General features: G+C 36.5%; 2 protein-coding genes across 2 annotated transcripts; one reads left to right on the forward strand and one right to left on the reverse strand.

Moving 5' to 3' along the window:
* Window positions 1-8,190: 8,190 nt before the first annotated feature.
* On the forward strand, window positions 8,191-10,990 carry LOC103935164 (ubiquinol oxidase 2, mitochondrial). The gene is made up of 4 exons (XM_009344917.3): window positions 8,191-8,649; window positions 8,787-8,915; window positions 10,178-10,666; window positions 10,763-10,990. The coding sequence occupies exons 1-4, from the start codon at window positions 8,308-8,310 to the stop codon at window positions 10,820-10,822; spliced, it is 1,020 nt and encodes a 339-aa protein (XP_009343192.2). The 5' UTR covers window positions 8,191-8,307; the 3' UTR covers window positions 10,823-10,990.
* LOC103935166 (alpha-glucosidase 2) lies at window positions 10,788-24,615 on the reverse strand. The gene is made up of 23 exons (XM_048573551.1): window positions 24,442-24,615; window positions 23,278-23,569; window positions 23,067-23,135; window positions 22,855-22,992; window positions 22,621-22,738; window positions 22,047-22,129; window positions 21,625-21,720; window positions 19,008-19,176; window positions 18,788-18,930; window positions 18,623-18,709; window positions 18,213-18,398; window positions 17,573-17,740; window positions 16,340-16,460; window positions 16,187-16,256; window positions 15,479-15,566; window positions 15,248-15,368; window positions 14,575-14,768; window positions 14,374-14,482; window positions 13,915-14,070; window positions 12,745-12,847; window positions 12,023-12,196; window positions 11,661-11,806; window positions 10,788-11,198 (listed from the first exon to the last, which is right to left on the reverse strand). The coding sequence occupies exons 1-23, from the start codon at window positions 24,588-24,590 to the stop codon at window positions 11,005-11,007; spliced, it is 3,174 nt and encodes a 1,057-aa protein (XP_048429508.1). The 5' UTR covers window positions 24,591-24,615; the 3' UTR covers window positions 10,788-11,004.
* Between the last annotated feature and the right edge of the window lie 1,568 nt (window positions 24,616-26,183).

Here is a 26,183-nt window from a genome sequence, read left to right on the forward strand (position 1 = left end):
TTTTTCGTTGTCCTTCTCTAGTGGTACAATCAATGTTACATGTTTTTTGGAAAACATTTCTTAGAACTTTTTCTGGTTGTAATGGAAAACTTTGGATTATAGTGGCACATACTTTTATATGAGCATTTGGTTTCTTCATAATCAAATTAGTTTCATATTAGATGCTAAGTGCTGGCTAGCCGTTCGGTTTTGTGACTCAACTCTATTGTGTTTTTGAAGTGGTAGCTCCTCCTCTTCAATGTTGTCTATTTTCTCAATTTTGGGTATCTCGTTGCTTTCTATTATGGCTCCATCCTTTATTCCAGTTATTTGAAGGTTGCCAAAGGTTGGGTGGTTCAAGGTTAATGTCGATGGGGCTTATGCTAATGAATGTGCCAGATTTTGAGGGATTTTTCGCTCATCGGAGGGTAGGGCATTTGGTGCTTTTGAATCAAACATAAAATTTGTAAGTTCAATTGGTGCAAAAATTCTTACTTTCATTAAGGTTGTGCGTATAACTTGGGTCAAAGATTGGAAACATTTATGGATTTAAACAAATTCCATATTGGTTATTCACTATCTTTTTAAGATTCCTAATGTGTTCCCTTGGTTTATTATGGTGGATTGGAAGAATTGTCTATGATGACTTCGTCAAATGCAATTTATGTGCACACATTTTTATAGAGATGAAAATCAAGTTGCATATCTTTTAGCTTCATTTGGGATAGATAGTTACGCTTATTACTCGTGGTCAACAGTTCCAGATATTGTAGCTTCAACCCATGCTTGTGATATTTCTTTTTGTCCTTATTATCGTTTTCGTTGATCGTTTTGTCTTACGGGTGTTGGCATAGTCCCCTTACTTGTATCGTTTACTTTCGTCATGAATTTATTATCAATAAATTTGGTGGAGGAGAGGTGAACAGGAGGTTTCTGCGGGTAATGGTCCTCACCCTCTCGGAAGATGGTAGGTGTCTCGCACGCGACCATTGCTGAAAAGCTAATCTCACCTAATCTTTCTACATTTGGAAGAAAAAAAAAATTAAGTGAAATGAGGAGGATCTTGGGTAGCAAAGTCTTTCTCCAAAAAAAACATGTTCCACTTTTTTCAAACTTTTTTTAGATATGTACTGTTTTATATGTGAAACACTTATATAACCCTATAATTTTAGTTACATTCAAACTCTTTACCTAATTGAGGATGGTTAGTGCCACCATGAAAATAAGCAGCCTTGTGGACCTCCTCATACGAGATTGAGGCTTCCCGACCCACTTAGAACACCTAAATATTGAAAAAACAAAACTTTACCTAAGTCTCACTTCCCACTGCTCGAGATCCCATCGAGAACAACTCAAGCCAATTTTGACGCCTCTCGAGTATGGTTGATGAATATTTTTGGTGGCTAAATTATGAAAGATAAATAGGTCGTTGACAAACATTATAGATTAATGGAGCGGATACCATGGCGGATCCAATTTTTCCCCAAGAGATCAGTTTGTAAAAGTGTTAAAAAAATTATTGGACAAAAGGTAACACTAAAAATTAAACGATAGTACTTTCATTCAAATTAATTGTAAAATCAAAATTGCAAGCTAAAAGTTTCCATGACTAATTATCAAAATTTGAAACATAGGATTATAGCTTGATGTGTATTCGATTTATCAACTAAAAAACAATCCCTAACAATGAATCTACCAATTAACCAAAGACAAATTCTCTAACAATTAACTAAAATATACCCTTATGTCAACGTGAATCAATATTCATAAAAAAAATAAAAAATGCGACAATTTATTATGGATTTGTTATAATTAGTATTCATTTAGGAATGTGATTGTGTAAACTAGAAGTAGGAATTCCATCGGATTTGGGAGATCAAATCCTTTACAACTTGTATTAGAACAAATAAAGGCACAACATCAGGGGATGAAACACATGAGCCCTTCTGTCTCTCTGTCGTCCCTCTCTCACCCTACTTGAGAATTATTTTACAATACATTTGTTAACATAGTGTGACAACCCATTCCGAAATTTATTATATTTTATTTTGAGTAGGGGAGAAATTATCAAAATGCCCCTAAGATGCCATGTAGGCCTTCCACGTGGACCTCAATTTTCCTTTTACTTTTTCACTGTTATATTACTATTTTCAAATAACACTCATTTTTACGAACATGTGACGCAGACGAAATATGTTGTGCACAAAACTGTGTGAAGTTTATATTTTTATATGGACTGATTTAAATTCAAAACGTTACTTGTGCAGCGCACATCACTACTTTGGTTCAGTTTTCTGATTGGTCTTGTGCGTTATGCTGCATAGGAAACCTAGACTAGCCTCAAAAAGGCTTCCAACAGGGGAGAGGATCTTCTCCGGAGCCGATTCCACCAGAGCCTCTGGATCCTCCACCTTCCTCTTCTTTCTCTGCACTTTTTCGCCCTCCGGAGTCGGCGTCGTGATCCCCCGGAGTGGGCATCGGTCGGAGTCGGCGTCGTGGCCTCCCGGGAGCTAGTTATCGGCAACGTCGTAGTAGTCGTCGCCGATTGTGTGGTTTTGAAGTTTTCCGATAACTAGTTCCAGGGATGCCACAACACTGACTTCGCCCGACGCCTACTCTGGAGGAACAAACATGACGCCGACTTTGGGGGCCAAAAACCTGTAGAGAAAGAAGAGGAAAGAGGAGGATCCGGAGGCTCCGGTGAAACCGACTCCGGAGAGGATCCTCTTCCTTCGAACTGAACAATGTTCTGAAATGATTTCATTTGACAAACAAGTGACCATTTAATATTGTTTTAATTGGGTTTAAAACAAAAAAACTTTAATGAAAAGCTTCTGGTACTGTTCATTTTAATGAAAAACCACATTTTCACACTAAAAAGTCAATCCTAGTACTATTTACTTTACCCTTTATTTTGTCCTTATCTTTAAAACTCAAAATTTTCAAACCATTTTCATTAGTTTTCCTTTTTAAAATTCCATTCTTGTCACCCATCAAATCCACCAGATACCATTTGCCACTACTCTCTTTCTCTCACACGACATCATCTTTCTCTCTACCTATCCACTCAACATTACTCTCACACTCTTCCACATTAACCACATCATTTACACACTCCATCAGATTCATCCTATTAACACTTCACTCATCCTCTCCCATTATTTCTCACGCCTCACATCACTCACTACTCCCTCTCGTTGTACACTTATCTTGCTCACATCTCTACTCTCTACCTCTCCTGTAGCTCCCTCTCTCTCCATTCCCTATTTCTCTCGGCCAAACATAACAAAATCACCACCTCAAAAACTTTATGAAAGCTACAAAAGCATTCTCAGCAACTCCTTAGCCTTGCAACACTTGGAAGAAAACGAAAATTCTGTTTCGAAGCTCGACCAACATCGGTGAAACCATCACTCCTCTGACCATGGTAAGCCTATATTTCTCTCTCAAACTCTCCCTCGAGTTTTTAGTAAGTATTCTTAGCATGCATGCACTTTTTAGTGCATTTGAAGGACAAACTTCCTAACTCTGTTTTTCTGGCGAGTTGTAGGATTTTTCCAAGCTAAACCCAACCAAACCTTGTTGATATGGTTGACTTTGAAGATGTAGGATGACTTCCCATAATCCCTAGGTTATGGGTTTGAGCTTGCATGCTCAAATCCACTTTGAAACCAACGAAAACGAATAACTCCAACTCAGACCGTCACTTTCAAGTCATTTTCCGATGAGGTTCGACCAGCTTTTGCCATTAAAATTGGTATAATCTTATTCCTCTCATCCTAAGCTTCGTTTTGATATATTATAGGTCAAATTTGGTTGTGTAAAGGCTCCAAACGGGGTAGTTGAATTTCTTTCCAAATTTCTGACGAAAATTATGTTCTGAGCAACCTAAAGAAAATTAGGTTTATTACTTCAATTATTATTACTTTAATCATTAGTGTAGTTTCCCATTTAGGAGAGGACCATCCGAAGGTGTACCACGAGCAGAATAGTTGGACCGTTATGACATGCATGTATATGTGAGTGGGTCTTTTCGGACAACTGCTTTTATATACTATGATGTGACATGCCATGTTTAACTTTACAAATAGATTTTTTGTACACTTTATGTTTATAATATTATTTGTGAGTATAACCTTGTGGCATGACACCCTTACATCTTATTTGCGTATTGTTACATGTTTGCACAGTGTCTCTTAGTTATTTGTACTGTCCTAGACTACGGACCAGCTTCGCATGTAGTTTACATGCACCATTTACATTCTCTTTGGATCTAGAGTTAGGTGCCAACATGTCCTTTTGTGTGATGTTTTGGACTCGTATGTGATGCGACTAGCGCATCTCATGTGATGTAGTACTAGAATGTAAAACCTACACCTAGTATGTTCCATTGTCTTAATATCTCTACAATGGACTTGTGTGCCTACATAAATTAATGAGCATTGGTTTCTTGTGATAACGATTTAGATTTGATGTTGAGATATCTTGTTGTTGTACCATACATATTTTGACTCACTTGTGTTGCAGGGTACCTTATTACATACTAGTATTATAATATTTTGAGGAAACCATAAACATGTTCTACAACCCAACTAAAACCTAAAACCAAGGCCAGAGGCTGGTCGTTTTTTCTGGACACAGCTTGGCTGCATGCTAGCTAGCGTGGCTTAGCAAGGCAGCACAGCTCGAAGCCGCAACTCAGCCACAAAATTCTAGAAATTTTTTTTTTTTTTCAAAATTTCTAGGTTTCGAAAAACCCTAATTGCTTCTAATTTCTTTTGATTCTTTGGCTCACAAATTCCACATAGTATGTGACATCCCACATCACCCAGGATAATGATCCTTATATGTATATTCTCATCCCTACCTAGCACAAGGCCTTTTGGGAGCTCACTGGCTTCGGGTTCCACGGGAACTCCGTAGTTAAGCGAGTAGCGCGCGAGAGCAATCCCAGGATGGGTGACCCATCGGGAAGTTTTCTTGTGAGTTCCCAGAAACAAAACCGTGAGGGCGTGGTTGGGGCCCAAAGCGGACAATATAGTGCTATGGTGGAGTTGGGTCCGGGAAGTGGTCCCGCCCCGGGCCGGGATGTGACATAGTATAATTATAGTTGCGTAATGCATGAATATGTGTATGTGTATATATATATATATATATTGACAAATATATGAACATATACAATATATATATATATATGTATATCGGAAGGAAAATATAAATATAAGGGGTTCATGCATCATAGGGAATGTATGTTTTCATGCTTCATGGTCGTTTCAAATATCTTAATTTATTTTTAAAGAACCTGATAGGCATAAAAACAACTGAGCCTTTGAATTTGCAGAAGAACCTCCACCACGAACCTTTAGTTCCTTAGCTTCTGGCAAGAGCATGCTGATAACGTGTTGTAACCCTAATTTATTGAACAATATAAAGGACATAGAGAAGGGGTGCGACAACAATAGAAAGAAAGAGATGTGTAATTGTGAGATGTTTGTTATGTCACCCCATTGGCCTTTATTTATAGTAGTAGTAAGCTAAAATCCTTACCGCAATAAGATTACAACTCTAATAGGATAATATATAACCTAAGAGATATGGTAGAATTCAATAAGGATATCCTAAATATGATAAGATTTACACGATCACATTTTTAATCTAATAGGACTGCAACATAATTTACTTTTTTAAAAATAAAATAAAATTACAAAATAAAAAAAGGGAAAACTTGATATAAGTCCAATTTTTTTAGCCAATAATAGGAATAGTCCAATTTATTAAAATAAGTCTAATTCCTTAAACTTAATTATTTTATTATCAATAATTATCTATTCAATGATAAGATTTATTATAAAAATTGACTATTTTTTATTTTTATTTTTTTTTGTTGCATTTTTATTCTTAAAAAACAATTTACAATTTTTTTGGTAATAAAATCATAATAAAGGCCACGAACTTCTTTACGTGGATGAGGTTGTTTCTTTTGAATATTTATTTGAAAATTTTTTCACTTATTTAATTAAGTTTTTCATTTTTACATTTTAAAAGTTGTAAGATGAAGGGACAGGTTTACATTACGAAGGTTTCATCAAATTTGACTTCTCCCTTGTAATATATAGGTGCAATTAAAAATAGGAGGGAAATGCGAATTTGGCAACTACGATCTCGTTGCGACTTGGATCCCACGCAACCTCATCTACTTGCTCCCCAAGAAAATCTTAAATCGGGTTTTTGAAACGGTGCTAGAATTCTGTTTGAGGTCAATTACAAAATTACCCATGTACCCCTACCATGTGACCTCGACCACATACGCCAATATCCAAGTTGCACCCTAGAAATTTTTTTACATGTTCCGTTAATTTAACACGAAAATAACGGGTTTCAGGTCAACATGTTAAAGAATTGGAACGTTATCGGGTCATCCGTTAAAATTCCACAGGCAACTCGTTTCAACCAATTAAGAAAAGGTTAATTTGATAATTTTAAACTATTTAAAAAACCTTACTACAATAGCCATGGGATTTAGGGCTGGTTTGGTATTGCTGTACTTTGAAAAAAAAACTGTTTCTGCTGTGCTATGAGAATAAACTCATTTTTGCTGCTTCACATTTTCAGCTTTTTTTCACCCAAAACTTTGAAAATAAGTTGTTTTAAGTGTTTACCAAACACTTTTTTTAGCTCAAATTTTTTTTTTTTTTTTTATACCCAAACACCTTTGTTTTAAGTGTAAACTAAATTTATAGACTAAAATTGCAATATCATCAACAAATAAAAAATAATCACGGTAATGAATACTTAAATAATAATCTAATAATCGACTTTCATATCATTTAGTTTACAAAGTATAGTCTACATATTTAGTTTTCCTATCATTATCCCAATTAAAATAGGAGAAATGCCAATTTGGCAAATACGATCTCATCCACGCAACCTCATCATACTTGCTCCCCAAGGAAATCTTAAACCGGATATTTGAAACCGTGTGCTAAGAAATACTGTTTGGGGTCAATTACAAAATTAATGATGTACCCCTAACATATATGACCTCGACCTCGACCTCAACCTCATCTAAGAATATGGATAGTCATGAAGTTGCACCGCACACGACGATAATAAATAAGAATTTTTTTAAACAAACGATACCATTTATATTAACGGGATGAAAGAATGGGCTAAGCTTCACCATTGGTTAACAATAATGTGATTGAAATTTACTTTTGACAAAAATCAAACCTAAGACCATTTGAAGAAGAATATCACTAGATCACAGTACTAGGTGGCAATAGAAATGTAGTTAATTAAGAGAATTGTTATTAGCATTTTAAAATTTTAATAGTGCACTTCATGTGAGATCCCACATCATCCAGGAGAGTGATCCTTATATGTATATTCTCATCTTTACCTAGCACGAGGCCTTTTGGTATCATAGCTTAACCCTGGCCGTGGTGTGCCGACGAGGACGTCGGGCCCCTAAGGGGGTGGATTGTGACATCCCACATCATCCAGGAGATTGATCCTTATATGTATATTCTCATCTTTACCTAGCACGAGGCCTTTTGGGAGCTCATTGGCTTCGGGTTTCGTAGGAACTCCGAAGTTAAGCGAGAAGGGGGCTAGAGCATTCCCATGATGGGTGAACCACTGAGAAGTTGCTCGTGAGTTCCCAAAAAACAAAACAGTGAGGGAATGGTAAGCCCAAAACGGACAATATCGTGCTACGGTGGTGGAGCGGGCCCGGGAAGTGATCCGGCCCGGGTCGGGATGTGACACTTCAAACTTTCTATATTTGGAAAAAAAAAAAAAAAAAAAAAAACTCTTATAAAAATTGCACAATTATTTCTTATTGGTGATACATGATTTAATTTACAAATTTAATCTATTAATTTAATGTTCTTAACATTACCCTTAATATATAAATGAGCCATCTAAATTGAAATCAATGTGTGGCTGTGGCCAGCAAGTTCCAATATTTCAAGGGTACATTAGTCATTACGTGTGAAAATGCATGGTTTGCAAGGCCGTGTTTGGCAAGCGTCCATCAGGATACCTTCTTTTTAGTACAGCCGTGAACAAGAGACGACGTGTCACAATTAGAGCCTTTCATCTCCATCACCTAACGGCTCTACCAGCTCATCAATTGCGTAGGCGACAAGAGAATATCAGTAAATTACCTAATAATCAATTGAGACTTGGGTATATAAACCCTGACACAGATCTCATGAAAAACCATAAACCCTAAACCCTAAAAAATCATCACACACGTACCTCACAAAGTTACAAACAATTAAACAAACAAACGCTAGCTACATCTTCTCTCTTTGTCTACATAATATGATGATGGCGAGCCGAAGACACGCGGCGAACTCGATGGCGGGCACAGTACGGCTGTTCACCACTGCAAGCGCTACCAATAAGTCTCTGATGGCTGCTGCCGGTCATCTTCTTCCTCTGAATTATCTTCATAGCGGTTGTGGTGGTGCCCTAGTCCGGAGTGCTAGCACCAGTGCTGCAACTGTCGACGTGGCTGCAGAGGGTCATAACACTACGGCCCCTTCAACTGCTGGCCACGGCGGTGGTAAGGATGATGAGAAGGGGATCACCAGCTACTGGGGTGTGGGACCCACCAAAGTCACCAATCAAGATGGAACCGAATGGAAGTGGACTTGCTTTAGGGTACGTACGTACGAATTAGTAGTGTTAATTCTCTTTTGCTGCAAAAAAAAAAGAAAAAACATATACATACAAACCATTTTTGTTTGTTTGTTTGTTTAATATTGTGAAATAATAAAAATATTTGATGTTTGATGAAGCCATGGGAGACGTACAAAGCGGACGTCTCGATAGATCTGAAGAAGCATCACGTGCCAACGACTTTGTTGGACAGAATGGCTTACTGGACCGTCAAATCTCTCCGATGGCCTACTGATCTATTCTTCCAGGTATACATGGGGTATATATTTGGTTCTACTACATATATATGATATTCCTTTCAAATAATCAAATAGGTATAAAATCACAATTTCGATGATAAATTTACAAGTTATAAGGGTCAACACTAACTCCATTCCATATAAATTTTGTTCCTTCGGTTTATGCAGAACAAGAAATTTCTTCTCCTTTCTTTCTTTTTTAAAGTTCATCTCGAGTTTATTTTCCTTTTCAAATTGACTGGAATTTTAGTTATCAATCTTCTGTGTACAATCATAGTCACATCTTTTTTTTCTTTTTTTTTTGCAAAAGAGAACGACATAAGTCATATTCTGGTCTAGGAAGAAAAGGAGTTGACGAATGTTTGCACTGCAGAAATTTTTTTGGTTTGCAGAGACTTGAAACGAAAGAGACGAGGGGAGAGAGAAAGAGAGAAAACGTGATGAGGAAATAGAGGGGAGGAGAGAGAAAAACGTTTTCCTTTAATAATTTGTTTAAATCGCTTTGGATTTAATAAAGAAAATTAATTAACTTAATTAGATTACATCTCAACAATTAAAAGTAGAGTAATAATAGGGAGGCTAAATTTGTAGACTAAATTTTGTAAACTAAATGACATAGAAGTTGATGATTGGATTATTACTTAAATGTTGATAAACGTGCTAATTTCTTATTGATGACACATCATTTAGTTTGCAAAATAAGTCTACAAATTTAGTCTCCCTAGCATTACTCTTAAAATTATACAAATTTAATGGTTTAGAACTTGTGTAAAAAATGTGGTGTCACCGTCTTATAGTACCCTAATTGAGAGAATTGACAACAGACTAAAAATAAACAGTAAAGTGGGGTCATCATTTTCCAATTGTTATTGGTACTAAAAGAAAGTCATATTTGCCTCGTTATTTTGTTTTATATATCTTCATTAAAGAGTGACAAATGACTTTTTAGAAATGTAAATAACCTTTTTTCTTTTACGTGAATACTTTCTTGAATGTTTTAATCTCTATTGTGAATACTTGAGGTATATGCATGTCTTTTTCATAATCAATTGTTGTCACAAACATGACATCCCATGTCTGCCTTTTATTTTCCTATTTATCTAATTAGATGATTTCTCGATGAATCAATTTATGTCCAAATAAAATTTGTTTGGCACTTTGTATCATGGTGAATCCGTAAATTTCTTGATTTTATAATAGTAGAGAAAAGATTGCTACAGAAAGTGTGTCAAATAATATAATGCTGGGTGGGTGGGTATATACAATATCAGAGGCGGTATGGGTGCCGAGCAATGATGCTAGAAACAGTGGCAGCAGTTCCCGGAATGGTAGGAGGGATGTTGCTGCACTGCAAGTCCCTACGGCGGTTCGAGCACAGCGGAGGGTGGATCAAAGCTCTGCTGGAAGAAGCCGAGAACGAGCGAATGCACCTCATGACATTCATGGAAGTAGCCAACCCTAAGTGGTACGAGCGTGCCCTCGTCTTTGCGGTTCAAGGCGTCTTCTTCAACGCCTACTTCGTAGGGTATATGGCTTCCCCGAAATTCGCTCATCGAATGGTTGGGTACCTTGAGGAGGAAGCAATCCACTCGTACACTGAGTTCCTCAAGGAGCTGGATAAAGGGAACATAGAGAATGTGCCAGCTCCGGCGATTGCCATTGATTACTGGCAGCTGCCACCTGACTCGACTCTGAGAGACGTTGTCACGGTTGTTAGGGCGGATGAGGCACACCACCGCGATGTCAATCACTTTGCATCGGTAATAGGGATTAACTTGTTTAAATCAATTCGGTTGTTCTTGCTTGATTAGTTTCAAATTGGTGTTTAATATCCTTATATGTGCCTTGAACTGCAGGATATACACTACAAGGGACAGCAACTGAGGGAATCACCAGCTCCAATTGGTTATCACTGATGAAATTGCACTGTTTTGCTTTATTACAATGAACAACTTCAGAATCCCAAATTTCACATGAAAATGTAGTATCAAGATGCACTTCTCCAATCGACACTCTGTACCGCAAAGTTCAGACATTTTTTATTTACTAGTTTGGAATTGGTAAATGCAAATGAGTTGGATGAAGATGACTAACTATTCTACGGGAGTGTCACAACCTCGTACTCGTGGGCAATTCTGAGAGGTGATTGCTTAGAAACCGGCCTGTCCTCGGACCACAGCTCCAAATTAACAGTTCCAGTTCCCCAGTGGATTAGGCACTTGTAAACTTGGCTAACGTCAAAGCGATTCACAAGCCCCAACCCAACGCATTTATCCATGAGCATCCATTCACCTGTCCAAAAATAACGACGAATTTTTTTTTTTATCAGAGGTAAGTTACAGCAATTCATGATAGAACTCCGAGAAGAGTGAACTCAAAACTTTTCAAAAATGATTATTGTAATCCTTTTGCTCCACTTTCTGAAACCTAGGACCGACTACAAAGTTGCACCGTGTCCTCAGAGCATGGTGGAATATCGAATCCCATGGTGTGGTATGAGTTTCATGTTGCCTCTTTCCAATAGTCTAATCTTTCGGTTTCAGGACAATCCTTGTCAGAGTAAAAACCTTAATAACCTAAATGTTTTTATGAATGTAATGACATAGAAAGCAAGAGGAAAAAGGAACAAGAAATGCAAAATTGTCTTCACTTCTCCTCCAGTCACGTTGAGATCCTATGTTCTTAAACTAGGCAATAAAGTTCGAATGTCACTTTGTAATGAAGGTAAAAACACTGCAAGAAAGATATCATTACCATTAGGCAGTAAATCCCCTTGAAACAACTGCTCATCGGATTCAGGCCAAATTTCATGCTTTGACCCATCGATAGCTGTAAATGAGACATAAGATTCTGTAGGGTGCAAGAGGGTGAACGTTGGGTGTACTCTCAGGCAGACCAGCCTGCAAAGAAAAAATTACAAAACAAATTATGCACGTGTATATAACTTATATATTGTTTTTATTTTTAAAAGGACACCAAATTTTATTGCAAATGACGATAAATTAAAGGGCACACAACTAAGAGGGGACAATGTATACAACGTTTTTACTGGTTATATGTTTGTGTGTGATTAGAGATAAAAGAAAAGGGATCGGAAATTGTAATTTGGAACAAACCTTGAATATCCACCAGAACCAGCACCAACTTTGCATGCTATAATGCTAGAGTCAATTCGGAAAACCTTGGGATCATTCTTTGGAATATTTAACTGTCGTTGGAGAACCAAACCACCCCCAATATCACCTTCTAACAGAATAGATTCCTCCTCTCCAGCATGCTCAAGATTCCGTCTGCAGAGAGATTTGAGAGAATAAAATGAAGCTACAAGAACTATGAAAATGTACTTTAGGTTCGATATACAGATTGTGGATTCCTAACCACTGAGAATACATACATGCACATTTGTCCTTATATATGTATATTACCCTACCCAAAAAAAAAGGGATCCTTCACGAAGATTCAATGTGGCTCAAACTCTCACATATTTTGCAATGAAAATAGAATGACGTATTAATTGATGGAAACTAGATAAAACACAATACTATGAAGTGAGGTGTAAAGTTGTGGTTGCACCCCTTCTTTTTTGCCTAACCCAAGAGCTGTCTAGGATAAAAACGACCTAAGAGTCAGTATATTTACTCTAAAATATTTTAAATTCCTACTGGTTGACAAAATCTTCAAAACCCAATGGGATGTTTGAGGCTCAAAACTAAAGGATTATTTACATGAAAAACTTTCTAGTTTGACTACAAGAATGTCTTTGGGAACTAAAGATACTAATGGCATAATGATTAAGCCTATTGGCTAAAAACCCCAATATTTTATTTCAGAAACTCACTCTGTAACATTGTATTCCTCAGTACATCCAGCAGAGCGGTACTCAGTACCACTATACTCTTCATACCCATTAATGTCAACTCTACTGTGAAGCCACTGTGTCCCTGCAATCACCACATGAAAGTATCAATCATAGGAGTATCACTAAAACAAAATTTAGTCTATTCAGCCTTATCACCCAAAAAAGGGAAAGAAAATGGCTTAAAGTCTGGGCATGTTTAGAAATTTCTTTGATAGATATCGCCTTCATGTAACAGAATAGACTCATGGTAGCTAAAAATCTCAGTCATTGCCAAACTACAAAATACATAGCAAACCTCATCCCTCACTTCAATATTTATCACTTCATGACTAACCCTCGTGCTCAAAATTTCCTAGCCTTTTGAGGCTATGGATCAAAATTATAGGGTGGCTGATATGGTAGAGGTTTGTGCAGAACAAGAAAATTGGACTTTTTGGTTTTTTTGAAGAAATTTATGTGAACATAAGAGATTGAGGAGTTTGCCAAACTAGGGATTGTTTTGGAGAATATTCAGGTTTCAGCACATAGTCCACACTAGGAGTTTGCCACATTAGGGATTGTAACTTGTAAGATATTTTTAATTCTCCATGTAATAACTGAAAGTAGTCCCTTGCTGTGTTCCAGCCTGCTAAAATGATTTGAAAGTCCGCTCCTAAAGTTCGCCTTTTAGCATGAATCGTATCTCATAGAAGAGCAAACACTTGTAATTAGCTACAAACAAGAAGACCCAATATTTATCTTTCTCCTCATTGGTGTTATTAGTGCAAAAAAAGAGGCTCATTTTAAACTCACTTAGTTTTACATTCTCTATGTTCTTTGGGGCTGTGGTGGCTGTTGGTTGAGGTTGCAGGGATTACTTGGGCTAAATTCTTAATTCATTCTTAAACATTCATTGTGAAAAGTATGTCTTTTGGTGGTGGAAAACTAGTATTTCGTGGAATCGTGCACTGGTAGCTGTTTCTTGGGTAATTTTGTTGGACAGAAAAATAAATCTATTTGATAACTACAGTGGAGTGAAGTATGATATCCACCATGAGTAAATGAATATTGGACAATGGTTTATTCATAAGTTCAATATATTAAGCGACCATATAAATAAAATACATTCTACATATATTAATAAATAAAAGATAATCGTAAAAGTACTACCTGAAGGACGGTGCATCATGGAAATAATTCTACCACCAATCCAGGGAACGACTTTAATATCCCAATCACCACCTTTCAGTTCAATAGGAATCCTTGAAAGTTCTATTCCTTTGTGCGCAGAAGTCACTTCCACATCTGGAATAGGCTTGGCAGTTTCTACATTAACAATTTAAGATGCATTAGTCAGGAGCACTGTCACTGATACATCCATTAATCAGGAACATCCCAATTTCAGTCTGCTCACTGATCGGGACCATCCATTTTTCAGGTCCTGTACTAAGGATCATCCTTGCCCTTGCTTTATGAAATCCTGATGGTTACATGAGGCCTACTTCATGCAATCTATTTAGACAGTTTCAGAGAAGCTAATTATAGCTGAAAACTAAGTGGCAATAGCAAAACTTTAGCTACACGTTGAGGATAATATGAAACCGAATAAAGTATGAATAGAAGTGTTACCCAAACGAGTTCGGTATTGCTTCTCACTAGTGGAAACCAGCTTCCCAACTTCCTGTTCTAAAGGCATTACAATTTGAAGAACCTCTCCATCATTGCCCCATGTATCAACCTGTTTGAGGGATTCAGGATTGATATGGTACTTTATTAGCACAAGATAGTTTCAGACACCTAATTGGTATACCTCCAGAAAAGAAGCCATACCATTGCCCCTCCACCAAGCAATAATTGAACATGCAGCCGACGTTTTGGCCTCTTCCAAGATCCTTCAGTTTTTAAAACTTTAACAGTAACAGTAGAAGATTGAAGTTCAGCAACATAGTGTGTCAACAAGAATCCCCCATTCATGAACTCGTATCCATCACCATCATCTTCGTATAGAACACCTTTAGCTTTCCCTGTAAATAATGAGATCATTCATAAAGCTTCTAAGTGCAAAGTTTTGACTACAAATGTTGAAAAACAAAACCTAATTGTAATTCTTTCCTAATAAGAACAACTGGTTTTATTAAGAAAAACGCGAAGAACTGCAAAACACATGGATTATGGACTCCTCTTCATGTTGTCAAGGCCTTAGAGCTATCTCCAATTGAAATTTTTTATGGTTCTAGTGAACATAATTTTTATTCAAGAAGAGATACAACTTTTGATCAATTAGTTAGGCAAGATTTTCAAAATTAGGTTGTCCTAATCAATCCTTCTGGGTTCAACCTCATACTTTCTTATGCATATTATAATAGATAGGTACAACCAAGTATGATAAATCATTTGACCTCAAGTACGGCAAGACCACTAAAACTTGAAACTGTTGAACGTTAATAAATAACAACCAAACAATCCAATTTTTTTCGGGAGGAAATTGACAGAACACAATTACCTTCTTCATCTAAAGCCACAAGGAGTGTCAAATCTTCTAATTGATTAGATTCGCCAAGATGCTGATGAGGAGGACCCACGGGAATAATTGCTCCACCTTGCAAATATAAAGCTGGTAAATCCTGCAATAACCAGAAGAGAATGAAAAGAGAAACAAAGAAATGAGGTGGCATGTAAATATTAAGACAAAATTGGAAACTTAAAACATATCAATATGTACGGTAATACATACTGGATGTGAATCACCAAAATCAAAACTCAACCAAATTCCTTTGGGCAATGTGAACTGCAAACTATCCATCCCCTGACCAGGCTCAGTGCTGACCATGAAAAAAAGGATGTCAGAACAAAATGTGAGGATCATTTCTAATCAATGAAATTCCAAAACTGAATCTCCTCTACACCATCCATGAGTTAAATTTAACCAGAAAGCATTCACGCAATGGGTTCAGAGGGAACAGTAACAAATATATAACTTTTTGTATATTTCCGAATGATGGAAGCAAACTATAAGGTGGAAATAAAAAGTCAGGAACACAAGAGTGATAGAATCACATCCAACTGAAGCAGGAAAGGAAGTAATACTAAATTCTAAACAAGATCTTTGGTAAACTCAGGTCATAGTTCTCACAACAGAAAATAAACAATTTAGAAAAGATATTGCAAGCACAATGACTATTGCATGATGCATATAAATGTATTGCATGAGGCATCTGTTCTGAAAAATTGTTTTTCTAAATAAATGAAAAGATTTACTAATAAGAAGAGATAAAACAGAAGATTGGTAAGCCTTTTTTTCTCAAAGATGATGTCAAATTCACTATCGGTCTGCTAAAAGCACGGGGACAGACTACAAAAACCATAGAAGATGGAAGCTGAACAATAAAAAGCATAATGTAAAATGATTTGGCTTTTTATCTTGTGGGAAAAGTGCGAGAACCTGGCAATGATTAGAAGTGGACCCAACAAAAAAGAATTCTCCAATTTCCTTAAGCTGGAGTCCTTGGGATCTACACAAGCATTCGACAATGTAATTAGCTGCTTAACAAAGTGATCAGGTCCAATAGACAATTCAACAGCATAAAAAACCCACCAGCAAAAAATGTAGGACTCGCCACTGGAGTGCCCGTTGTATGAGCCATATAGAAGAGAGTGTAAATATGTGGTAGAAGACGGTAGCGCCTAATTAATGCCAATCGGCATACTTCTTCACACTGACATAAAATTGAAATTAGTTCGGAATCATGGTAGGCACAAAACCATCCGTAAATCTAAAAACACAAAAGCACAAATTAAACAAGCAGCAGTGGATTGCAACAAACTGAATATCATTTTCTGAATGATTGATTTCACATGAGAGTTGAGGTAGCCTCATAAACTGAAGTAAAACAGAACATACGATCAAAGCATTGAGGTAAATATGGGCATCGAAGTTGCAAGATCGAAGCACAGGGTATCTTTCTGTCCAGACAGAAGCATGCTTTGGAATTATAAAAGAACATAGATTGGAGATGATACTTGGCCAAGGTGGTGAGACACTGCTGCTCCATGGAGGAGAAGCAGTTTCATTTCTTCTTTTAGCATTATAGAGTGTTTACATTTTTACATATTTTCAAAAGGCCATGTGTCTTTTTACAGTTTGTTATCTTTTTATTTTCTATGTGGTGTAAATTTGGCATCCCTGTCACAAAAATGGGTCCCACACAGCAGGTAAAGGTCCAACTAACTGAGGGTTGACATTGCATGGTATCCAAAATTTAGGTTTATCATTGCAACGTTTTAAAGTTTGGGGTGCAAAGTGAATTTCAGTGATTGTGAACCTTTTATCTACTGCTGGATTCTTCTTTGTACGTTTTTGAAATATTTTATCTATATATAATTAATATTTATATATATATGTGTGTGTGTGTGTAACATAACAGTATATGTAGAAACCACAGAAGCATTAGACTTTTTAGGCTTTGTTAACATAATTACGAGTAAATAAATTGTTCCAACTTCCTTGAAAGCACAAAATACATAAAGAAACATGGAGCTGCATAGAAAACAAATCCAAAACCTAGGTTTCCAAGTGTTTTATTTTGTAATTAATAAATAATTAGAAATTAAAATCATAGGGGCACTACACAAAAATAATTGGAAAAACTAATAGAGTAGAAGACATAGCTGGAGTCCTATATGTATAACAGTTATTATCTGGTTTGAAAGAAGATTATCTTACTCCACTGTAACAGTAAAGTGGCTCAACCAGATGCACCAGCCACCATACATAAAGGGATAATTCAGGAAACACAAAACTTTTTCATAAAGCTCAAGCAGGACAAACCTCTTCCCCAAACGACCAGGGCTCATGGTCAATGGTGTCCATTTCAGAGTGCCCACGGCAAAAGGGAAACATAGAACCTATACCCATCCACCGTCCAAAGAGCTTGGGTGTTGCATTTCCACCAAAACCACCAATATCAGGCCCTGATAGTGGCTGACCACTAAGTCCCTGAAAACAAAGTAAAAGCAATTACAAAAAGGGTTGGACAAAGATGCTCAGACAAACTTTTTTTTTATGTATTTTGGGTGGGGGTTCATCCCCTTTAAAAATAATTCAAACCTTTGTAAAATCTCAAACTAATATTGTCATTAAGACTGAAGGAAAAAAGAAGAAGGAAGTATTAAGAGCACGGATGTGTGCGCGTGAGAGAGAGAGAGAGAGAGAGAGAGAGAGCGCATATGAAGCACAAATAAGAATGTAGCTGCCAATAAATATAGCTTATCGAAAGAAAATACTTATAACAGAAAGTCTAGAGAAGATGAGTTGACCATATCTATTAAATTCAACCTTCTTTTGTAGATGTGATCTGTCATACAGAGCACACATGGTTCTTGTACAACAAACCAACCATAGATGAACAGGCATGGAAAACAAATTGAAGTCTGCAACTTTGCTTTATGTAAACAGCAAGTAAACATACCAATTGAAGAACCATGGAAATGCTCATATGGAGGTGCTCCCAAGTTGAAAGATTATCTCCTGTCCACGTTGCAGCATACCGTTGGCTACCACTAAATCCAGCTCTGGTGAGAACAAAAGGGCGTTTTTTTTCATTACCCAGCTTCATTCCTTCATAAGTAGACCTTGCCATCAGCATGCCATAGACCTAGAATGCAGAAAAATCAGCAAACTGAAGCTCAGAAGTTTCGCACATATAGTATTGGTGATACAACAATGAAACAAAAGACATTCACAAACCAGTACGGCTCATTCGCCTACCAGGATGCCATAAGAAAGGGATGTTCAAAAGAGTTGAACCTAAAAGGCTAAAACTAACTGTGAAAAGCAAGTAATACGAAGAACACAGCAGTAAGGTTGAGTAAATTATACATTGTGATAGTGTGAATGATTCTGACACCCTCCAAGTTCATCATCCCCCTTATGAATATTGCTCTTGGGCATCGTTTTTGTGACAGTCTGAAAAAGGGAGCAAGGAAAATAGATTCAACACCAATGAAAAAACTGCAAAGCACCACTAAACAATTATAAAGCTACCTTAAAAACGGCTGGTTCATTCATATCATTCCATATTCCGTCAACACCATTTAAAGTGAAATCTTTGACTAAATTGGACCACCAAGATCGAACTTTTGCCTGTGTGTAGTCTGGAAAAACACAAGGCCCAGGCCACACGTCCCCTGAAAATGGAAAGAAAATCTTAACATGGTAACTTATTAGGTTCGGTTTCTATTTCCATTACATAGAGAAAATGTACCAACAAATGGTCTTCCATCTGCCCTTGAAATCCAGACATCACTTTTACAACCACTATCATAGACAAAATAACCATCTTCCTGTTTTATCCCTGGGTCAAGCATCCAGATTGCCTTGATACCATTTTGATTTAGACCCTTTACCAATGATTTCGGATCTGGAAAGCGCTCCTGAAAGATATCATCAAAATGAAATTGCTTTGTAAGGAATGAAACTAAGAATCCATTGTGTTTATAGGAACAGAACAATGTTCCTGAAAGATATCATCATGATGAAATTCTTTTGTAAGGAATGACAGTCCAATGCCCATTTTGTTAATAGGAAGACAACAGCTTTATATGATAACAGGAACAGTAAACATATACAGTGAACCAGCAGTCCATAGAGGGATCACTAAACACAACCACCACAATGGGCAGGCAATACAAACATTGAACAGAAGACCAATAAAATACAGCCAAACAACCTGGACCATAAAAAAAAATACACCATGGGCCTAGGAAACACTCCCACAGTCTAACCTTGATCCATAAGAAATTAAATGCAGTCCCACTGTTATCCACAAAATTATGCCATTCTTCAGGTGTTTTGATATAGGCGCCTCAGTTTTGAAATTCTCAGATTTAACATCCATAGCTTTTAGACTTTTGATCAAACATTCTTATCTAATTTTTAATAACAAAAATTACACATATTTGGTTTACCAATCAAATAACAAATTAATATCACCTAAATCCTAAAATCTAGGAGATATATTATCCCATAATTCATTTCAAATGACACTTTTCATTACTCAAATAAAAAATATCATTAAAATTCTAAAAATACAACTAACATCCTATTAAACATAACGTACCAATAACTTGGTACATAATTGGTACATTATATAATCTTAGTTTTGGTATGCATTAATATTTTGGTACATTATAGATTACTAATTTTGGTACGTTATGTTATTCTTGTTTTAGCATGTACCATGGTATTGGTACAATGCGTTAACTTAACTTTGGTACGTACAATCTAGTGGTACGTTATGACCCTTAAAAAAGAGAGAATTTTTCATATTAAAACTTTGTACTGAAAATTAATTATATCAAATTCTTAACAATTATTTATTGGGATAATGACTCAATCAAAAAATTCAAACTTATTTTCTTTCCAAGAATTTAGGGATTTTAGACCTGATTAGTTTCAATATAAAAATCTCTTATTTTCATTTTTTTTTTTTTTTGTTTTCTTTAAAATTTACTTAAAATGATGAGTTGGAATTAAAAAATGACATGGATAAAGATAGAAGCACCTTAATCAAAATACAAAGCGTTTTAATAAAAAGTTGAAAACCCACAAATGTTTAATTAATAAGATGTAGAATTGGAGCGCTTTTATTTAATTTTGCCTTAATACAAATACATAAGTGTAGGATTGAGAAGTGTCTCATACTAGAACTATTTGACTTGCTCACGATCTTGTCCATTGTTGATTGAGTCAACAATGACAACATTGGCGTATGTCAGTCCATAATGAATGGCAATAAGTTTCTCATCCAAAATAAAATACAATAGATTCCACCGGAGCGTTCAAATTAGCCCACCCTTAACTGTTCATGATGGTGTATTGTTAGAAGAACATAATAAAGGACAACTTTCAACGCAATTAGAAGTCAAGCAACTTCGAGCAACCAGTATAAGCAATTCTTGGTATAGTTCGGTAAAAATACTAGTGACAGTACATGGATTTCTGAAGAAGACTATGCTTGATTTTTGGAGGCTTTCTCAGAGAATTAACTTTTTCCTTCATGATGGGGTTGAAGTTGGAGCATGTACGAGGTTTTCCAAGAGTAACTTTACTCGCTAGCTGCTTGGCTTAGTTGTTTTCTTATCAATTATGTTTCATATAATTTGATGGATGCTGTTTATAGTCTTTTCTTAAATGGTCATGTGACAGTCATGTGACAGTCATGTGACTTTTCAGTATTCTGGGAGGACTGCTACTAAATACTTGTTTAAGCAGTCAAGGGCAAGGATGTTACCAGACTTTGTATTCTTTTTCCCCCTCAGAAACATCAGAATGATTCCCTTTGTATCTTTTCCCTGGAACTCATCTATCTAGCTTCCGACTTTGATCCTATTTCTCATAGCTTCAGAGGTTGAAGTCAATAACAACATATTAATTAAGACAGTACGCTACAGATGGATTCAAATGGTTAGTTTCAGTCCATCATAAAATGGGACATTTCATAGATGTTGTTCTGTAACTTTAATTCTTCTTTTTCTTTTTTTTGTCTTTTCAGTGCATGTTACTAGTTTCTGGTGTGGTTATTAATGCCACAGCTACACACCAACAAGCTACACTTATGTTTACACTTCACACCACATAAGTTGTGGGTCTGACGAGCCAATTAAATATGTCCATGTAAATTCTCTCTGCATCTCCAAAAGTAACATAAAATGACACAACTCACACTAGAAGTAAAAGTCAAAGACATCCAGCAAAATTCTACAAATGAACCTAGTCGGAACGACTCATTCAAAATAGCACCAAGCTAATCAGAAGACATGATGTGATGGAAACTACCCAATGTATTGTCACTAATAAAGAACATTTAAGTGAAAGTATACCTTGTCAAAAGTGAAACAACGAAAGCCATCCATGTAATCAATATCCATCCATATGACATCACAAGGAATACCCTTCTCTCGAAATGTTCTTGTAATCTGCAAGTGTAAGCCGGTCAATGATCATGCAAATTGATCACATGCTGTAGAGATTTGTACTAACTATATGTGTCAAAGAATTTACATAACTATGATGAAAAACGGGTGAGATTCTGGTTGTCAAGCTCATTTATATGTTGTCCGTATCACCAGAAACAATTGATGGCATAGTATTTGAAAATGTATTTGACGAAACATGTAACCAACAAGAGAAAGTGAGAGAAAACTAAGCATGGATGATAGCCTAAGGAAGAGAGAGAGAGAGAGAGAGAGAGAGAGAGAGAGAGAGAGAGAGTTTTAACTTCAGATATTTTTTATGAACTTACCTCTTGAACTTTCTTATCAGAGTCATAGCTCCAACGGCATTGATGATAGCCTAAGGACCACTTTGGGGGCATAAATACAGTCCCTAGTGAGAAAATTAGCAACAATAAAAACAAATACACTAAAATTAAAAAGAATTATCAAAAGAAATCACATAACATATAACTTCTGTCATATAACTGTGTTCTCTTCAAACCCACCACATTTAGTACTTATATTATTAAATTTATCTTATATTACATGTATATTAGACGTCAAATTGAAACTATGAATGCTAAGACAATTTATTAACTGTCAATGCAAAATTCAGCACTAGAAGACTCGTACAACTATCAAATTATCATAATTTGTACAAACTTAATTATAAGGCTCTTCAACTGGGTGTACAATCCTACAGTTCGGCCACCTTTTAGTCAAAAGAAAGAGGAAATGGAACAGACAGGAAGAAAACTTGAATCATGAATTAGTACCAACAAGCACTTCCCCCTTTACTTTCTATGTATGTGTGTGTGCGCATATATTGTATGGTTCACTTTGATAGCATAAGAGAACATGCTAAATGGTTAAAGAACTTACCAATTACATGCGATAAAGATATCAAAACAGCATCAGGTGAAGCAAATGGACCAAATGTAATGACCGGATAAGAGGATGGAGCAATGAACTGTATCATCGATTCTTTCCTCAGATCAATCTGCTCATGAGAAAATACAATTAATCAAAAAGTAGGTCAATAAATTTACAAGTTCAACGTTCACAATTTCACATACAAGTTACACCCAAAGGGAAGAGATTCAGATGTCATGGCACCTCACAGCGCCGTGTTGTATCAGCAAGAATTCCTAATGCCTCTCCAGTTGGAAGAACAGCCAGCACCCAAGGATGTGACTGGTACAATGATGTAGTTCCAGGACCATAACCCCATGCATCCGTGTTCCAAGTAAAAACCTAAATCAAACAGAAGTACAAAATATTTAGGAGAGGGGAAACTTTCCATGGATGGACCAACAAAAGTGACTTACTCTTTTCCCTGTTCGCTCAAGTTGCCCACTAACTTCCCCAGTTCCATAGAAAGAGGTCCCAGAAGGAAGCTACACCAGAAGCAATTCTATCACGTTAGTTGATGCATAGGGGAATTCTCACATTGCAAGGGCAATACAATTGTTAAGAAAACACAAAAAGAAATAGATAATACTAAGAGCACCAAATGCAGTATGAAAGCCCATTGCTGACCTCAAGTTTGACAATCTGCTGCCCCAAAAGGCATTCGAAACTTGGGACATATGAAGGTGTGTTGTGATTCATTATTGGTGTTTCTCTATCCTTGCTATTAGTAAAAGAGACACTAGGATGTGCTGCATTTCGATCATTTGCAGAGCAATCAAATCGGAATATTCCATCCTCAACAATAGGCTCGAAAATCATAGCTCCTGATGTGGCATCTGCAGCGACTGCCTTCCCTTTGTAATCAGCCATTTTAGATACCAAACATTCAGTAACCAACCTTTCAGCAGACCTCTTCTTTCTGCATGCCAAAATTTTCACCGTAAATCTTTCAGTAATGATCAAACGCCTTGCACAAGAAACAACAATATCTTAAGGGAAAGTGCATTTTTGAATCCAACAGCTTACTCCACATCTCTATGACAAAATACTGAAACAAAAATTACTTAATCATTTTGGAAAATACAAAACAGAGAAATTTCAGTGTGTATGTATCCTTTGAGAAAGTATCACAACTCAGCTACCACACAATTATTATAAAATGGTGCATTTCAATATCTAGATGTACATATATACAGCCTTTTTAATTTTCGCATGTTGGATCGGATGAATTGAAGAGGATCAAGGACAGAAATTAACAAGGGTGTGTGAGAAGTAAAAAGAGGTGTGTGGATAGCACACCCCATATGTATATCTTTTAAACCATTTCTTGATTTATACTCCCCACCCTTGGCCTTGCGCAGGGAAAATGTCATTTCTCGTATATGAAAATCTATCTCCGTCTACTATAAGAAAAAGGGACTTTTAAGAAAAACTTTCATTACTGTTTATTTAATGAAAAACCACATGTTTACATTAAAAAATTAATCATGATACTATTCATTTTATTTTGTCATTTTCGTTAAAACTTCAAATTTTCAAGCTATTTTCATTAGTTTTGCTTAAAAAAAAAAGATTAAAAGATAAATTAAAAAGAGTTTCTAATGCTACATACACATTAAGCTGGAGTCATTGGTTGTCGTTGAATATACCAAATACTTACACTGGATTCGAAATTTGGAAGGAACTCGACATGCAAATTGCAAAGAATCACTCAGATCATCATATTGATCCTTAATTACTACTTAATTTGGAATTCGGATTGCATTAAATAAAGTGACAAGTAATAAGAACCTGATGGTGATGATCCCAAATTCAAGAGCACGGAGGTTCCTCAATCCGACCACCGCAAACGGAGAAAGAGGATGCCTCAGAGCGAATTTCGATGATCCTCCTCTGCCACCTACTACACTGCCACTCGCTGCTACTCCTACTTCTCCCATTTCTCGCCGCACTCCCTTGTTTAATACTTTATTATTATTATTATTATTATTATTATTATTATTATTATTATTATTTATTTATTATTTTTCTGAATGAAAAGGCAACTTCCCATTGGGCCTTTGGGGCCTTGACGACAATGACGCATGCGCTGCTTCTGGAAATGTGAAGCTCTCCCGTGAATCAACGATTCAACAGCATAGCTGACAGCTTATTTGTCGTTTTGTATTCGCAACCCGAATAAGTAACTGAGAGATGACAGGTATGGGATTCTTTTAGGAGCCTGACTCATGTGGCCACGTGTACGTACTAAGAATCGGAATGACCACAAATCGGATCACAAACGAATCGGATTGATAAAAGGGACTGTCCACTTAAGCAAAGTTGAAACTCAATCAAGCGTGAGGGTAGTTTTGATGTTAAAAGTTGATTCTCATCCCACCTCCTCCTTAGGAATGTCATCTCATTGGTATATATGTGGTTGTTAACTCAAAATTTGTAAGTTAACAAACTAGAACAATTAGTCTTTAATGGGCTCGATTTTAAAGCTATAAATGAAATGAACTCAAGATGAAGATGGTTCACATTTCAATTAGTCCTTAACGGTCGAAAAGTACTTTATGTTGCTTAATTAAACCAAACTTGTGTTCAATCGGCTATAATGCTCAGAAATGCCTCATTCTAATTCGTCTGGGCCTTGGACTTCCTGTTCTTCTTTGGGTTCAAGGGTTCCTTCTTGGGCATGAGTTATAACGATCGGCCGGACCTCAAAACAATTAATGGCTGGAAAGAACACCTTGGGTGCTCCTTTCTTATAAAGCGCTCCAGGTTGAATGGTTTGTCTAGTGCTTGGTTCTGTCTTGTCGGCGTTTCATCTAGAAAAGCGGTTGGGCATGTTTGTGCAAATGGTATACGTGTCAGTGACAGATTGGCAGAGTGATCGAGGCGCCTTCGCATCAAATGCATTACAGGGCAAGTGTGGCTTGGTGCACCGTGATGTCTCTTCACATCTAGGAACCAAGTTCGCATACATTCGTGGACGGAGGCAAAATCTAATCAGAATAGCCCATGATCTCCAACAATGGGGTTGATTGGGAGTGTGGTTCAATCTGAATAGGACTACCTACATATCTCCGGGAAGGAAAATCAAACAACGGATGTAGTTCTAAGAAAGAATGAAGTTAACCATCTTTGACGAATAGCCTATGGCGGGGTGCTAAGGAGATGAGTTCTCCATAGACGTGTCTACGCGTAGATGGCGGTGTAAAGGCCTCTATTAGGGATAGAGAGAATATGTATGTCTTGTATAAAATAATTGTGAAATCCCGTTCCCGGATTTCACTGTTATAATCTACTTATTTATATTATTGGGATTTTATATTATTTTTCAAGAAATTATATTAATTTATTTGGATTTAGATCTTAATTAAATTAGTTACAAAGTTTGAAGTTTGGAAAGTAATTATCTAAAATTCGTTGACCTTTCGAGGTCACAAGTAATGTATTTGAATAGATCTTGAAACTATGAACGCATAGGCGAAAGCCATTTGCGAGTCTGGATTATAACGGTAAAGATACATACATTTGAAGTGTGT

The sequence above is a fragment of a genome, unplaced genomic scaffold, assembly GCF_019419815.1.
Source record: "Pyrus x bretschneideri cultivar Hongxiangsu unplaced genomic scaffold, Pyrus_bretschneideri_v1 Contig69, whole genome shotgun sequence".
Taxonomy (NCBI): Eukaryota; Viridiplantae; Streptophyta; class Magnoliopsida; order Rosales; family Rosaceae; genus Pyrus; species Pyrus x bretschneideri.